Source organism: Tauraco erythrolophus, chromosome 18 (assembly GCF_009769465.1).
Source record: "Tauraco erythrolophus isolate bTauEry1 chromosome 18, bTauEry1.pri, whole genome shotgun sequence".
Lineage (NCBI taxonomy): Eukaryota > Metazoa > Chordata > Aves > Musophagiformes > Musophagidae > Tauraco > Tauraco erythrolophus.
Window position 1 is genome coordinate 16,521,263 of NC_141482.1, and position 16,829 is coordinate 16,538,091.

The 16,829-nt window shown below is 56.1% G+C and overlaps 1 protein-coding gene across 1 annotated transcript; it reads right to left on the reverse strand.

The window, feature by feature from the left end:
- Nucleotides 1–724: 724 nt before the first annotated feature.
- Nucleotides 725–1,606, reverse strand: FNDC11 (fibronectin type III domain containing 11). Its single transcript, XM_009988432.2, has one exon. The coding sequence runs from the start codon at nucleotides 1,604–1,606 to the stop codon at nucleotides 725–727; it is 882 nt and encodes a 293-aa protein (XP_009986734.1).
- Between the last annotated feature and the right edge of the window lie 15,223 nt (nucleotides 1,607–16,829).

A 16,829-nucleotide genomic window follows, 5' to 3' on the forward strand; every position in this document is an offset into this window, starting at 1 on the left:
GATTTATTACCCTTCCCTGTTTGGTGCAGGGGCTTTGAGGGGGTGATTAGGGTGGTTGTGGGGTTTTTTAATCAGAGTGATCTTTTCATGCACCATAGAGGAGTGAGCGTGAAGTCACGCTTAGGTAACTATAAGGCACTATAAGGTGTAGAAGGGGAGAGGAAGCAGAGATGGAGATAAGGTGGGGTGGGCGATTTGAAGAGCTCAGGATTCAGATCAGGTGTTCTGGAGGAAGGATGTGGGGAAAAAAATGAATTGAAGTAAAAAAAAAAACAACATAACATCATTGCAAGAGGCTGGCACTGGGCATCTTCTGGTGGATGGAAGCACTGGCTGATGGAGATGTGTCAATCTCCCGTGCTTTGCATCCGAGGTGTCCAGCAAGGCCACCTGCTCCCAGCTGCTCCCACCCGCGAGTTCAGGCAGCGAGAAGCTGGTGTTGAGTCCCGGATGCTGCCTAAGGATGTTATTTTGTGTGAGAAATTTGGAATAGGTTACTGTTAACCTGGAAAGATCTGGGGAAGGCGTTTGTCAAACTGTTGCTGAAAACAGAACGAGGTCAGTTTTACATAAAATGCTTTAAAATAATTTACTTTTAATTTTTCTCATTCTTTTAATTTTTCGCATTTGTCTTTTTTCAAATGGGTAAAATGAGAAGAATATTCTTGTGTGGCACCTCATCCTTCTGGTGCACAAGTGCTGCTGCCCGCGCCTTCCAACAGCATTAAGTTTTTGTCTTCAGTATAATGTGGTCGTGCCATTTCTCGAGGACAAACATTTGGGTGTTTGATCTTCGAACTGTGAATTCGTACGATCTGCCAGGCTCCAGGTCCCGGACTATGCACACTTTGGAGGTGAATTGCTGAATCCTACCGTATCCCGCTTGTGCCTGACTCTCATCTGTCAGTAGCTTGAAGTGCAGGTCATATTCTTCGTGTGACTCTTGATTTTCGTCAAACCACTTGAGCCTGGCCCAAGTCTTGTGGGCAAATGACTCTCTCCGATCGAAAATCAGTGGGAACTTGGTGCAGAGAGAAAGCCTGATGTCGGGGAGTTCAGCACTTTCAAGAGCTGTGTTTGACACCAACTGGTCCTTGACATAGAGATTTCCTGGCACTCTCAAGGAAACGAGAGCTTTCATAGACTCGCAGAGCTTCCCCACTTTCTGCTCAATCAAGTCCCACCGGGAGAGGAAAGTTTCCGCGTCACAGGTCTCTACGTACCAGCTCAGCTCCTCCCGACCTCGTTCCAGATGTTCTAACAGCTCAGTTAAAAGTGACAGCTGGATCTCAGCCTGTTTTTTTCCCAAGTTCTTCACCCTCTGGAATCGGCAGTGGTCTACTAGTTCCAGGATGTCAATGCAAGCCGCATCATGGTTCTCATCTATTGGCACGTATCTGGGCTCAATCTTCAAGTAAAAGGAAGACTTACTCAGAAGCTCAGCTTTGTGCTGGTGGTACTGGAGGTATTGGAGGCTCAGGTTGTAGCGCAGAAAGTGCACAACATGGCTTCTCCTTTTCAAGTACAGCTTCCGTCTGCCGTTGTGGCCTCTGCTGTGGGCAGCACTCTCCCAACTGGTTTCAGATCCGTTCAGATTCCCAGCCATGATTCCAGAGCTCAGTTGCTGTGTAAGAAAGCAGCAATAATAACGTTAAGAACCAAAGCAAAAGCAGCCGAGAGGGAGTATAAAAATGGCTGTGACTCTTCTCTCCTCTCTCAATTCTAAAGCTTGGCTTATAAACGTAAAGATGGGAAAGAACTGTTCGACTGGGTGTAGTTCCAGAGGAATTTTCCTTTACAGTTGTAGGGTTTCTAATGTTTTGTACAGTCTTTCTTTTATATATTCCAATCAACTGGTCTCCTGCTACCCCCCCCTTGAGAGGTTCTACCCTTGCTTAACAGATTCAATGTCAGGAATTATTCTCTAATATACTCTGCCAAAATTTCTCCCTATCTTATTATCTTCTGTTTCATTCTAATTAGATGCCTTTGTACTCCTGTAAGCAATTTCTTTCCATTCTTCTACATCTCTGGAGAAGTCTATTTTTCTCTTTGTAATCTGCCAGGCTGTTGAGGTTTGAGACCCATCTTCTAAGGCAGTTCCTACAGCTCCATAATCACCTTGGTGATTCAAATTAACCCTCTGCCCCCCCGAGCGAGCTGGCACGCGGCAGGCAGGACATGCCGTACGCCGAGCGCCGCCTCACAACGCCTTTCAAGGGGAGCACTAATGTTCCTCCTCACACCTCTACCTTCAACACTGGATCGACAGTTGTAATGTGACAACGTTTTCAGTGATGTATTCCTTTCCCTTTCGTTGGTTTTAGTTTCCATCAGCCCCTCGGCCCATGATGTCTACCTGCTTTCTCGTAGAACTCCAGTCACACCGCGATGATACACAACAGGTAACTCTCCTCATTCCATGTAATCTTCTGGTTAAAACTATTTAAGCTCTTGTAGTATCTAACTGGGATATTTTAGTTCTTACACGTCTCCTAGAAGCTCGATGGTGATATCTAGATGAAAAAGCAATTTCTTTTTTAGCCTCATTTTCCCTAAATTCATAACAGAACTAATAACGCTTCCTCGTAGGAATTTCAAGCGTTTGTAAACCTTCCAGCTGCCTGGCCCCTCGCCACACTACAATTTATACTAATTCACTCATTCGCAGCAACTTTTTCTCCAAGAGAGCTGTCAACTTGAAAACCAAGCTGAATTTCCTTTTAAACAAGAACAAACCAAAAAAAAAAAAAAAACCCTAAAGCAAAGCAGTGCCAGCTCCTGGCATCCCATACGGCGTGCAGCAGGGCCAGCACATGCCACCAGGTTACCCTACCCCGCTTTCGGAGCGATTTGGCTCTCCAGAGTGGTCTGTTTGCCCACAGACAGAGCTGTGATTGTGCTCCTCTTCCCTTTCTGGTTTTAGATTCCCTTTTTTTCTTTGCCAGAAACGGCTGGTTTTCCCAGCAGCGCTGCTGGTTGCAGCCTGGGAGGCTGCGGTTGCACAAGCCGGGGGCTGCGTGGCCCTGGGCTCCCCCAGCCCGGGGCTTTGGCGAGGAAGGGGGCACCCAGGGGAGCCGGGGGCACCCCAACGCCTTCCCCGCAGCTCCGAGCCAGCCCCTCACCCCCGGGCAGCCGCCTCTCGCTGCCCCGGACCGAGGTACAAGCCCCGGCCCCTCCGCCAAGGCCAGGGGCGCTGCCAGCCTTACCCTTCGCCACCGGACTCAGACCCAGCTCGCCGGACCCCGGGGAGCTCCGTCTGGCCACCCCCGGTCCCGGCCCCGGCGCAGCCCGTTTCCACCGGGAGCCGCGCGGTTGCCGTGGCAACGCATTGTGGCGTGCGGGGCGGGGGCCGGGGGCTGTGCTGGGGGGTCCCTGCCTGCCCTCACCGCCGCCCAGGCCCGGGGACCCCGGGGGACGAGGCTCCAGCATCCCGGGCAGAGGCGGGGGCCGGTCCCGCTCGCTGCAGCCGGTTGCCGTCACCGAGCCACGTCCCGGCGTTTTTCCATCATTTTCTCCATCCGTGAGCAGAAGGACACGAATGTTTCCCCCCCCAAGCTCCCACTTTTCACCGTGATGCTTTATGCTCTTGGCAGCACTGGTTTGTGAGGACGTACCCCAGTTGTCTGTGGGACTGTCGACCCCAAAAATCTTTCGCACGTTCCCCTCCGTAGATCCCAGTAACCTGCTCCTTGGCCACCCCTCATCACCCTCCGGACCCTGAGGAAAGGTGGTACCGTGGGTTGGGCGACACCAGGCTGGTGCGTGGGGAGAGGACCACGGCCGTGCTCAAATCTGCCTGTTTTCACACCGAAAGCGGTGGCTCGGGTGGCTCACGGCGAGCTGGCACACAGTGCCTGGCTGTTGCAGGCACAATGTGATGCATCACCCGGCGCTGGGCACCGGGCGAGGGGTCAGCGCGATGCTTGGGCTGCGCGTTGTGCACTTGGAGGTGCGAGAAGGTTCTGCCCCCCACGCCAGGGCTCTGCCCGGGTGGTTTCCCATCACACCAGCGCAGAAGAGCAGAGTGGCCGAGGGCTCTGTGCTTCCCCCCGAACAGGCACGGTCCATTTCACCCGTCTTGTGCCTTCGCTCTTGCAGCGGGGCTGGGGGAGCACTAAGCTGACAAAAGGACCGTGTTCTTTTTTCGTTGTTCTTTCAGCTTCATGGTAATTGGAGGAGCCAAAATGGGATTTCCAAAGCTTTGCTTCCCTGTGTGCGACGTTCCCATTGCTCCGCCAGCGTTTCGCCTGTGCTCCACGGAGCTCAGTGTTTTAGGAGCCTGAGCTCCATGGCCAAGGAGCCTAACCGAGCTTCAAACCAGCTCTGTTCTCTCTGCAGAGCCCAGACCTCAGCGGCGAACCTCAGGGACACGGCCTTGAGATCCAGTAGCGAGAGGCAGGACAGCCAGGAAGCCATAAATGCTCAGAGCAGGGTGTAGGGAGCACAGAAAAGCTGGCTCCATCCTGGGAATCCGTGAGGTCGTGCCAGTGGCACCATGACCCTGCGAGGTGGCACACGGCTGCCCTGTCCTCACTGCAGGCACCTCGCTGGGGTTTCGGGTCGCCCAGTGTAGGTACATCTCTGGCTCTGTGGCTGCTGAAGCCTCACAGCCCCGGCGAGCCAGGCTGCTCCAAACGGCTGCGTTTCGGGGAGGAGGATTGTGAACGACCCTGCGCTGAATTCCTCAGCGTTAGGATGCCACCGTCAGCACCCCACGTCAGCCCTGCTCTCTGCTGCTTTGCAGATGGTGACCCTCGCCCAGGGAAGCACGGGTGGTTCTGGGGCGCTGATGGGATCCGTGGGGCTTTGTGGCGCGCTGGGAGGTGGTGGGTACGTTCGCTTTGCAGGGGCGAATCTCCAGACACGCTCCAGCGCTTGGCTCCCTGCGGGGAGGCTGGGGCTGTTTCACAAAGCATCAGGAGTTTTGTTGGCTTAAGCACATAATCCTTTTAGTAAAGAGATGTGTCGAAATTGGGTATAAACCGCTCCATTAAGTGCAGCAAACTTCCTTCTGGGTAGGAAGGGGTTTTCCTGCTCCGCTTTGCTGCGGGATCCGACTGGCCACTCAGCTCTTTTATTGTGGCGAAGAGACCGGCTCGTCCAGGTCATGGTGGCGAGCTCCGTACCACGGCCGGTGTGTTCACCAGCAGAGCGGCCAGGAATCCTACATCCAAGGTGCCTTCGTACTCCCTGCGATTAAATCTTTGGGTCAGGGCTTAGCCCTAATGCTGTCTTGCACGCTTAGCTGGTGCATCTCTGTAAGCTTTATTAATTGAATGATAGACAAGATCCATCATAACGCCAGCCCTGAGCTTCTGCTTGAACATCAAGGGTGGAGGCGATCTGTCATTTGAAGAAATCAATGCATCTTTGGGAGGCAGCCGGAGCTTACCGTTTCATTTCACTGCTGCCAAGAGATTAACTACGCCGTTGTCAGGTGGGATTCTCTAACAGACAAGGAAGATCATAAATATGAGTGCAGGAAGGTTGACGGCCTGGCTTCGGGGGGAGGGTGAGCAGAGCTCAGCGTTTGGGTATAACGCCGTGTTCCTGCAGGAAATGAATGTTGATGCTGCCGTCATGGATCCCAATCCTGCCGTTGGGGCTGTGTGTGCTGGGAACTGGATCTGTCCTTCTCCCTCCGCCTTGGCGGGCTGAGGGCTTAAGGATGTCAGCAGAGTCCTGCGGAGGTCCAGCGACCACGCCGCCTCTTCCAGCCATGGCCTGTGCCACATGCCCAGGGAGGGGTTTAAACCAGGGCTTGCACTTGTGCCAGTTTCCCCTGGCACCCTCCCACCCTCTGATTTCGGAAGGTGTGATGGTGTCCTTGGACTTACTAGCTCTCAGTGGAGACCGTGTCTGCCGTTGAGCTGGCGAGGTCTGGGCTGTTCAGGGCGTCCCCTGGACCCCAGAACCGACCTGAAAAAGGTGGAGGTAGGAGAGGAAAGTATTGCACAGCTGAGCTGGGCGCAGTGGCTGAGCTTCTCCCGCAGCAGAGGTGGCATCCCTGGGCTTGGCGAGCTTTGCTGCTTGTTTTGGCAGGGTCAGGGTGTCACCCGAGCACTTTCTGCGAGCGCAGCACGGTGTGCACTTGAAACCAGGTTTATTACTGGAGTTGTGCAGAGACACTTGCGCTGAGCTGGCTTGTACTTCTCTCGCTGTCATGAACACTAACCTCCATCCCAAATTTAGCATGGAAAAACGGAATCCCTTTGGCTGCCCCTGCCCTGGACAGCTGGCCAAGCTGCTGTCTTGATTTTAGGAATATGAGCATAAACTGCTTATAGTCTGCAGCTGAAATTTTACTGTTTTCAGTAGCTTTGCATCAGGGATCTATTCAACTGTAAGATTTTACAGCACTCGGCGAATCTCTTTGAATTAACACAAACCCAAACGTGTTTGACGTGTTCAAACACCACGTGCCCCTTTTTGCCCCTCTCTCATCAGCTGAGCTGTCTCTGTAGTGGGGCTGGCAGCCGTCTGCTGCCACGTTTGTCATTCTGCCCTGTCCTCCTGCCCACAGCATCAAAATAAAGAACTTGTTAGTCCTGTCTTTGAGCTCAAGATATAAGCAGACAATTGATTTTCCTCCCTCTTCTCATTAGTGAGCTCTGACACTTATTAAAATATATATTTCCACTCTCGGGGTCAGCAAAACACCCAGATAGTGCCTGTCAGAGCGAGCTGGGAGCGGAGATTCATCTTTATGGAAAATCAATAGCTGGAACAGAGAAATTGGCAGAACTCAAATTAAAAGTTGCCGGCAATTTCTGTCTTCATATCTCATGTTTACTGCATTTCTGAAACAGTAATTTGCTGCACAGGAAACCGCCAGAGGGACAGGGGGGAGGATGGACTCTGTGCCCGGCTCTTCCTTCGCTGCTTCCAAACGGGACCTCGTGGGTGAAGGTGGGTGCCAGGTTTGGAGCAGCTCTTTGGGCAGTGCCTGGTTGCAGGTTGTGTGGCTGAGGCCGTTGCTGGCTGCGCTGCCGTAAGTCTCCCAACGCCACCGGCTCCTCCAGTGCTCCTGACTGTGTCCCTGCATCCCCGGGTGGGACCCAGAGCTCATCCTCTTCGCCGGGTCCCCCGGGAGCGGGACCTCCCGAGCAGGGCTGCCCCTCAGACTGAGCTGCTGCAAATCCCGTTATCACAAGGGTGGGACTGATTTCCTCCCTGCTTGCTCCCAGTTTCACCCGGGCCTCGCATACCTGAACTAAATTACACATGCCAGATATATCCCAAATCTCAAACATCACCACACATCAGGGAACTCGCTGCGCCCCTCGGGCTGTGATTCCAAAGGCTCGCTTTGAGAAGGAAGAAGGATGTGAGTTTTCTAAGGAATCTGGGAGGAAAACTGCTCTTCTGGGATGCAAGAGCCTCAGCTGGACCCCGTCAGGAAGGAGTTAATTGTGTTCCGGAGGCAGCAATTATCTCCAGCTGATTACACCAACTAATGGCACCCTGGGAGGGATCCCACAGCCTGGACCTGCTGGAGGTTGGGATTGCTGTTTGCCTACTGCAAGACCAGAAGTTTGTGGGTTTGGTGGCTGGTTTGGGGCAAAAATCTTCCTTGGTCTGTGCCCGGCCCTGAGATCTGCCATGGGCAGGGCTGGGCTGCGCTGCGATGCTCAGGATCTCCTGGGATGAGGGAGCCCTGTCTGGTCACTCTCTTCTCCTCCTTGTGAGTGTTTGGTGGTTGGACAGCTGGAGAGGTCTTCAGCACGGAATGGGAGTCCCAGGGCGGACAGATGCCAGTTCTCCAGTGGTGACATTCATCTCCATACCCAGACACGTGTGTGGGACGGGAGAGGTGAGAGCTGGTTGGAGCCGTGGGCTTCAGCAGGGCTTGATTTGCCGGTGATCCAGCTCAGGAAGATGGAGCAGGGTCATGGAAGCTCTTTTATCTTGCTGGAAGCTCATCCAAAGCCCGTTGGGGTATCCTTGTGCTGTGCTGCACTTGACAGGCATCCTCGAGCATAAGCTCAAGGCAGCTGTCGTGTCCCGGACCCCACGAGACAGCCTGTGCTGGCAGGTGCACCCGAGTGCCCAGCACACGTGCCCGTTTGTCCAGGAACATTTCCCAAGGGGGACATGATAGGACAAGGGGCAATGGCTTTGAACTGAAAGGGGAGATTTCAATTAGATCTAAGGAAGAAATTTTTTACATTGAGAGTGTTGAGGCACTGGACCAGGTTGCCCGCAGAAGTTGTGGCTGCCCCATCCCTGGCAGTGTTCAAGGCCAGGTTGGATGGGGCTTTGAGCAACCTGGTGTAGTGGAGGGTGTCCCTGCCCATGGCAGGGGGGTTGGAACTGGATGGTCTTTGAGGTCCCTTCCAGCCCAAACCATTCCATGACTCTATAACTCCATGATTCTATGACACACTTGCTTGGAGGTAGGAGAGAGAACGTGTTCTGAGGAGGAATTGAGGTCTGTGGTGAGATAACAACCCTGGCTTTGTGAAAAAGGGGAGGCAAACCCTGACTGCCCAGTTTAGTGCCCTCGCTGGTTTCTAGATGGCTTTTCAGAGGGGGGACAAGCATCTTTCGCAGTACCACGGATGCTGACCCTCCTCGGGGTAAAACAGGAGCGTCTGCGGAGCGGGAGCAGAGCCGGAGCTCAGAGTGATGTGGCACTGGGTCAGGCTTTGCTGTGGGTGGCAGGGGTGGGCACCCCGCAAGCCTCATCCAGCCCTGTACGCTGGGGCAGGGGCTGTGGCACTGCACAGTGGTCCACAGGGTGGATCCATGGGGGCTGGCAGGGCTGCAACGCGGAGCCGGAGCAGGGGGGTCCCTCTGGGAATGCTGAAAGCTCCGGCTCTGGCGGCAGGACGGCGCGGGTGAAGTCATGCCCATGTCAGCTCATCCATCTCCGCCGCTCGCAGGCAGGTCCCGGGGGAAGCGCAGCCTTTGGCAGCTCTAAGTGGGGTTGGAGGCGGATGCAATTCTAAAGAACAAAATTCCCTTGCAAAACCTGTAGAAAAAAAGAAAATAAATTAAAGTTCTTGGCTGAGAAGCTTCTTTAAAGATCTTGTCTCTGGCAGAGGAAATAAGGTCTGAATTCCCTCCCTTGCTGCTCGCTGCCCAGCGCATCGCCCCGAGCGTGGGTGCCCAGAGGGGCACAGGCCGTTAGCTCTGCCCGGAAACGAGCTGGAGATGAGAAGTGGCTTTTTTTCATGGAATTGAGACAAACCCAAAGCGATTCTGGATGATGCTGTTGCCTCTGCCACGCGCGGTCCCTGGTACGGGGGGGGTGGGCACCCCGTGCCCCGCGCAGCTCCACGGAGGTGCATTGGAGACAGATGGCGAGCGAAAAATATGTTGGGCTTTCTGAAGCCTCGTGTGGGACGGGGAGGTGGTTTGGGCAACTTCCCCTCCCCTGCTCCATCCCCCAGTGGGGCGGGTGTCCCTGCGGCTCTTCCCCAGGGTTTCCGTGGGAGGTGGGACACGGTGGCCGTGGTTGTCCCAGGCACGTTCGGGGCTGCACCGCTCCTGTCCGAGCCGGTGGGATGCTGTGTGCCGTGGTGTGCTGGTTTTGGCTGGGATAGAGTTAATTTTGTTCATAGCAGCTACTATGGAGCTGGTTTGGATTTGTGCTGGGAACAGTGTTGATAACACAGGGATGTTCTCGTTATCGCTGAGCTGACAGCGTCAGGGCCTTTGCTGTTCTCACCCCACCAGGGAGAAGCCTGGGGGGCTCAAGGAGTTGGGAGGGGGCCCGGCTGGGACAGCTGACCTCAACTGAGCAGAGGGCTGTTCCACACCATTTGACATCATGCTCAGCACGTGAAGCTGGGGGAGAAGGAAGAGGGAGATGTTCAGAGCGGTGGTGTTTGCCTTCCCAAGTCACCGTTACGTGTGACGGAGCCCTGCTCTCCTGGAGATGGCTGAGCACCTGCCTGCCCATGGGAAGGAGTGAAGGAATTCCGTGTTTTGCCTTGCTTGTGTGCACTTTTGCTTTACCAATTCAACTGTCTTTACGTCAATCTATGAATTTTCTCACTTTTACCCTTCTTCCAGTACCTAAAGGGGCTACAGGAAAGCTGGAGAAGGACTTTTGACAAGGGTGTGTAGTGACAGGACACGGGGCAATGGCTTTAAACTGAAAGAGGGGAGATTTCGATGGGATCTAAGGAAGAAATTTTTCCCTCTGAGGGTGCTGAGGCACTGGCAGAGGTTGCCCAGAGAAGCTGTGGCTGCCCCATCCCTGGCAGTGTTCAAGGCCAGGTTGGATGGGGCTTTGAGCAACCTGGTGAGTGGAGGGTGTCCCTGCCAATGGCAGGGGGGCTGGAACTAGACGTTCTTGAAGATCCCTCCCAACCTAAACCAGTCTATGATTCTATGATTCCGACTCTCTCCGCCATCCATCCGGTGGGGAGCGAGCAGCTGCGTGGGGCTGAGTTGCTGGCTGGGGTTAAACCACAACAAATGGGACAGAAGGTATTTACTAAGCGGGAGTCTGATGCCATCCACAGCCCATCCGCTGTGTGCCAGAGCAGTGGCGCTGGGCTGTCCTGTGCTGAGGACCCCCAGGACTGCCATCCTGCAACCGAACAGGGGTGCAGAGGGTGAGGAGGGTCCGAGCTCAGCCGCCCTCCGGCCTCGCAGCGCGGGGAGCTGAGCCCCCGCTCGCCAGCTGTTGTGCCCGCGCGTTCCATTGGCACCTCCGCCCGCGCCGAGAGCCTCGGCTGAGTCATCTCCCGGCTGAGAGGAGTGTGTGGGCTCACCGCAGCTTCAGCTGATCATCCTCTGCTTTGCTGGAGCCTGACACGGGGTAAAACCGAGCTATTCATCAGCGCCGGGATGAGGCAGATGAATGCCCTGTGCCAACAAAAGGGGCCGTGCTCTCATCCCACCGGCTCGGGCAGCTGCTGCCCGGGGGGCCAGCGAGGGCTGCTGAAGTGGCTGCTGCCTGAGGAGCTCAAGAGATCTTCAAAGAAATATGGACTTAGGTTTTTGCACTGGATGACTTAGTGCTCCGGCTGTGAAACGCAGCGCCAGAGCCTCCGCCGAGAGGAGGCTCTTGAAAAAATGTTCCTGCCACGTGTCGAAGCTGGGAGAGGGAGAGCGAAGCTGGTGGCACCATCTCCCCGTGGCTCTCTGGCATTAAATCCCCCAGGGGTGATGTTGGTGCTCGCCCAGCTGGCACCCAGCACCTCGTCCGGCCTCGTGGCCATGGGTTTCCCTACCTGTCCCACCCTCGCCCCGTTGCCTGGCCACGGCCGCCGCCACGTGTGGCTCTGCCCCTGCACGTGCCCTGGCGGGTGCCCACGGAGCGGCCGAGGCTGGCGCACGTCTGTCAGCTGTCGAGTGATGGAAACACTTTTGCCGAGCTTCGCAGCCCTCTTTGCATACGAAACAGCGCGTCTCCAGAGAGCAAATCCAAAGTGAGACGTTTCTCCTGGTGACTGACACCAACCTCTCCCTGGGAACCATGCTAAAAGCTTCTCGGCAGTCGGCTGTGCCACGCGGTCACCTGCCCTTACCAGCTTCTTGCCTGCAACGTGGTGGCACACGTGCCAGCTGGCCCCAGCTCCTGCCCCACGCTCCTGCTGGATTTCATCTTCATCACGAAGAGAATGCCGAGAGCTGAGGGCCCCATGGGAGCTCATGGAGAACGTTACATGTCTGGCCACAGACGGGCACACGATGCCATGAACCTGGAGGCTGGCAAAATGGCTGGGTTGCTCTCGCAGTGGGTGCCATGCAGTCAATGTCCATCAGCCCCGAGATAACCCACCTGGAAGCTGCAGCGCCAGGGAAAACGCAGCTCCGGCCCCTTGGCATCGCTCCGGCGGGGGCCAACAGCCCCGCCGTGGCCCCGCTGGGCTGAAAGCCCCCGTTTTCGGGGCCCGTCGGCAGTGATTAGGGAGCACAATGGTGATGGCCACGTGGCCGGCGGTGCTGGGGCTGCCAGAGCGGGAGGGGAGGACAGGACTGGCCACCGAGCACATCCCAGCGCGGGCACCGCGGCTGCCCCGGGTTGCTTGAGGCTGCGGGGCCGTTATGCAGGGGCTGGCGAGCGGCGGTGCGTGGCCCCGCGCGCTGGGACACCCCATCCCAGCTGGAAACGGGGCTCCAGGGGATCACAGCTACTGGGACCACCTTGGGTTTGGTCTGTGCATCTGGGAGTCGGGCCAGAGGATCTGTGCAAAAAGGGAGAAAATATTTGTGGCTCTTAAAGCGTCAGTTCTGCAGGTCGTTTTCCTTGCTGGGTTTGTGGCCACCTCCGGAGCGGGTGGCCGGCTGGGCGAGGGGCTCCTCGGCCTCTTTGGCTCCTGAACCATGGGGCTGCCAGGGAAGCAGCCGAGCTCACCTGCCCCACTCATCGCCACGGTCTGCCTGGTGTCTGCAGCAAGAACAGGGCTAATCCTAATCCAGGCCAAGGATGAACGGCCACGGGCGCTGCGTGCCAAGGAGCCACGTTCTGGTTGGCACTGGCCACCATGCCTTGGTTTAGTGCCCTAAGCACCTGGGGTCAGCCTGGGCTGAACTAGACCTGCCCTCTGGGATGGAGCCGGGACTTGGCTCAGCCCTGGCTGCTCGGGGACTCCCCTTCCCCACAAACCCGCTGCCGGCAGCACGGCTGAGGACAAACGCACAAAACTCGTGTTTCAAGTCGTGTGGCTTTTCAACCCCATCAAATAGCTTTATTCACACAAACGTCCCTTAATTTACAAAGCCTCTGCCACTCATACACGTCAGGGTATCCACAGTGTTCGAAGAACTTAAATAGAACATCTCATACCAACTCGAGTAAACCAAGTACAAAAATATTTATATAAAGTCGTTCACACATAGGTCCTAGATTACCAGCTTCTGTGCAAAAAAAAAAAAAAAAAAGAAAAATACAGATTGATTTACTAATATCGTTATCTTTAGTTTGGAGTCTGGGTTTAAGCCTTCTGCTCTTGCTCGCTCAGCACAGGGGCTGCAGGGATGGAGGCAGCCCCTGTCCTGGGCTCGCCCAGCGCCGCTGGGACCCGGCCGTGCCCTGGCACGGCTGCCACAAAGCTGCTGGGTTGTGCTGGATGAGTGAGCTGAATGCCCAGGTGCCAGAACAGGGACACCAAGCACTCCCGCGTGGCACCAGTGAGCTCTTCCAGCAGCCTGGCAGCGGAGCTGAAAGCACTTGGGAAACAGGATTTGTTGGGTCCCAGCTGGAAAAGAGCAGCTCCCTGCGCGTTCCTTCCAGCTGCACCCACCACCCCGACACCCTGCTCTCAAGCGTGAAATGCTTTTGGACACGAAGGGCCACATGCTGGGACGTGCCCAACAACCAGCTGAGCAGCAGGAGTTGCCAGCACAGCTCTCCCCACCACCAGCGATGGCTCCCAGCTCTCGTCCCGCTGCCGAGGGAGCCAGGGGCAACACTTTCCAGATGCTGCCCCTCTGCTGAGCCTTGGACCTGCACAGCCCAGCGGATGGGATGGGATGGAATGGGATGGGACGGGATGCTGAGAGGAGCCGGGGTGAAGCACACAGTCACCCTGCAGCCAGGATGCTGGAAGGGGCCCACGAGCTCCCCTCGCCCCGGGCAGCTGTAGTGTGAGGCTCGGGCAGCGCACGCCCGCGGTGATGAAGGAAAGCAGCAACACATTTCCCAGCTCTCGTGACCTGCAGAAAGCACAGGGAAACGTGTCCCGGTCCGTGCCCCAAAGCAGGTGCCCCACGGCGCTCGGCAGGCTTAAACCCAGACTCGGTACTGCGTACGGAGGAGACACACGACGCACACAACGGAGGACTTCCACAACGATGGTAATGCTTGTTTTAAGTCTTATTGCTCCAGAAAGGCTCTGGGAGCCTCTGATATGTGAAGGAGCTGGGTCCTGAGGATTAAAGGAAGACCACAGGGGTAACTCTTATCTGTCACAAGCACCGCTGGACCTCAAACACAGCAGCGAGGGTCGGGGGGGCTAATGGAACCCCTCTCAGCTAGAGCCACCTCTGCTCTCTCCTCCCCGCGGACCAAAGCTGGCCGGGAGATCCCCACGACACCTGCCCAGTGCCGGCGGCGTCGGCCTTGCTGCAGGCTGGTGCAGATAACACGTTTCCCAATCCTCCTGAGGCTTGGCTTGTTCCCCCCACCCACCCCACATCCCTCTTGTAAACAGCATAGTCAGAAGTAAACAGTTTCATACAATCACTCCCCTGCCACGGGCACCGGCGGGGGCCCCGCAAGCCCAGAGGGTGGCAGGGTTTCAAGAAAGGGTGCTTGGCTCCCCCCACACTGACCAGATCCCCCCAGGCACCTGGATGCTCAGCTTCACTGTGGCCAGGAAGAGATGGAGACAGCCTGGCCCCGGGCTGCAAGCTCGGTGCTGCTTTCCTAAGCTTGAGTTTTCCCAGCGGCGCATCCTAATGCCAAAAACATCTACAGTGGAGGGAGAAGTTCAGCCTGCAGGAGCTGGGCAGGAGGTGCCCGATAGACCCAGCTGGGAAGAGAGGTGTAAACATCTTCCAGCCCACAGCACGTGCAGGTTTGAGCTCTTCCCCATTCCCACCTTGTTCTAGAGAGCACTGGTCTGGGGCAAAGAAACTGGGAGGAGAGGTGCTGGGAGCTGTAAACACAAGGCAGGTTCCTGTAGAGCCTGGGGAGTCAAGCACGAACAGCAGCAAAATCATCAGGGAGAAACGCTCTTAAAAGGACAAACTAATGAGGGAAACATCCACGTTGGCCACAGGCTGGCAGCCCTCGGCCTCGTCCTTGGAAGTGTTTGCTAAACGCTAAGTAAGGCACTACGGTCTATCGCTAACATCGAGCTGCTTTAAAAAGACATCTGCAATGCAAAAGCTGAGGTGGAGACGTGTGGTTTGAAGATGGCCTGCAACAGCGATGGACCAAGAGGGGTGTCCCCAAGCGGAGCGAGGTGCCTGCAGCAGCCCCCTCACCACCTTCCACCCCCACCTCCTGCCTTTCCCACGATGTCAATGTCCTGCTAGGAAGCTCCCTTCTCCTGGGACGTAACGCCCCAGTGAGGGGCCCTTCCAGCAGGGAAACCACCCGAGCAGGGCTGGGAGGGTGGAAAGTCCTCTTCCTCCACCCGTTCAAGCCAGGATCAGGTTAGAATAGCCAGGAGCAAAGGCTGTCGGGTGGAGGAAGGACAGCCCAGTGATCAGGGCACTACCACTGTACTGGTGAGCTCCAGGGCTCAGCTCCCATCTCACAGCAGCCCTCCTGTGGGACATGGCTCCATGAGCCCTCCCAGGAGCGGGGCGAGAAACCCACCTGCCACTCCTCAGCATGGCCACCGCAGGGACCTGCTGCTGGTCGGGGAGAGCCAAGAGCAGCCCAAGTGCTGCTCGGAAAGGGCTGCGCAGCCGGGGCCGAGCACAGAGCCTGGGACCAGCCCCAGACTGCAGAAACCCCAGCGACCGGCCCGGAGGAAGAGCCTACAATCTCACTGGGATGCATCCCTAGGGATAAACGGAAGAGCTGCGTGAGAACAGGGGCTTGGTGCCAAATTTGTGCTGTCCAAACTTTCCCAAGTCACAGACAGATGGTCTGGAGCCTCCTGGCATCGTCCTCCTAAGAGGGACCTGGCCTTCCTGCAGCAACAGCCTTAGCTTTGTGCCCTGGAATAGATGGAAGAGAAAAAAGAAACCCCTCCCTCCGTCCTTTCCCCAGTTTAGCTCTGCCTTTGGCCCTTGCAAACTGACTGCATTTCCATTCGTGCCCATGAGGTCACCAAAGTACACGGAGTAGATACAAGAAGGTGCTGCCAGTTCAGGAACCTTCCAGTGATGACACAGGAAAGCCACAGCCTGGGCGAGGGGCAGCCCCCACAGCCAGGGACCAGGGGGGTCGGAGGGACCCCATCCTGCCTGCGGTCCGGCAGCAGTGGCTGCGGGAAGGGCTGAGCACCGGGCAGCTCGGGAGCGACGCGGGGTCAGAGCAGCCCCTTCCCAAACTGCTGCCGGGTGATTTAACCTGGTGAGAAATGTCCTAGCTGGTTCGGAAGCCGCAGGGTGGAGGAGAGGTGGTGCTTTACATCGCATTTACAGTGAGCAAAGCCCATCAACACGAGGTCAGCCCCGGAATATTAGTGTTGTTCTAAATATAGACAAGGAAATTGAGTATTAACTGCTCAGCCTGAGGTTCCAATCTCCTTACCTGAGCTGTACTGTGCTGTAACCAAACCTAAACAGCAGCACTGCCTTTTGTTTCCTGGAGATAGTTATCCAGCAGGAAAAAAGTGTTTCCCCAGAGGCCAGAATCCAGCCCACGAGCCATTTAGGCCAAACTTCCTCCTCTCCCAAGTATCGCTCCTAACAAAGTGGAGTTTGGCATTAAACAGATCGGAGCAGTGGACTGCTTTCTGTTTCCCTTGCACGCAAACGATGCCCACCTGAAAACGTACCCGCAGGCTCTCGCTTGCCCTCTGTATAGACAGACCATAATAAACATCACTAACGAAACGCAGCTCGGGCAGGAGGAAGATCTGCCCGTCGCAGCAGCAGTCCAGCCCGATGCCTTTCCAGCTTGTTTGTGCTGCTCTATCCTAATGTCGACTGCTCGTAGCCTGGGCAGCACCTGCCTGGCTATGAAATTATTTGCCTGCTTGCCACACGTGGTCTGAGAGACTCACTTTTTCCAGAGCATCGCACTCCCGGTGCAAACCCAGCAATCGCTGCGCTCCCGTTTTCCCTCCGCGAAAGGAACAGCTTGAATCCCAAAGCTGTGCCCAGCCGGACCCGGAGCTGGTGCCTGACAGCAAACCTCACTGCTGGGCTGCCCATTCCCACCTCCTTATGGAACCAGATCTTCTCTAGAAACTTCTACTGAGGGAATGGCAGCACAGGAGGGTGGGCAGGGGCAGCTCTGC

Bases quoted from the DNA above. Each gene is read 5' to 3' on its own strand.
- FNDC11 (XM_009988432.2), bottom strand. From the start codon at position 1,606: ATGGCTGGGAATCTGAACGGATCTGAAACCAGTTGGGAGAGTGCTGCC.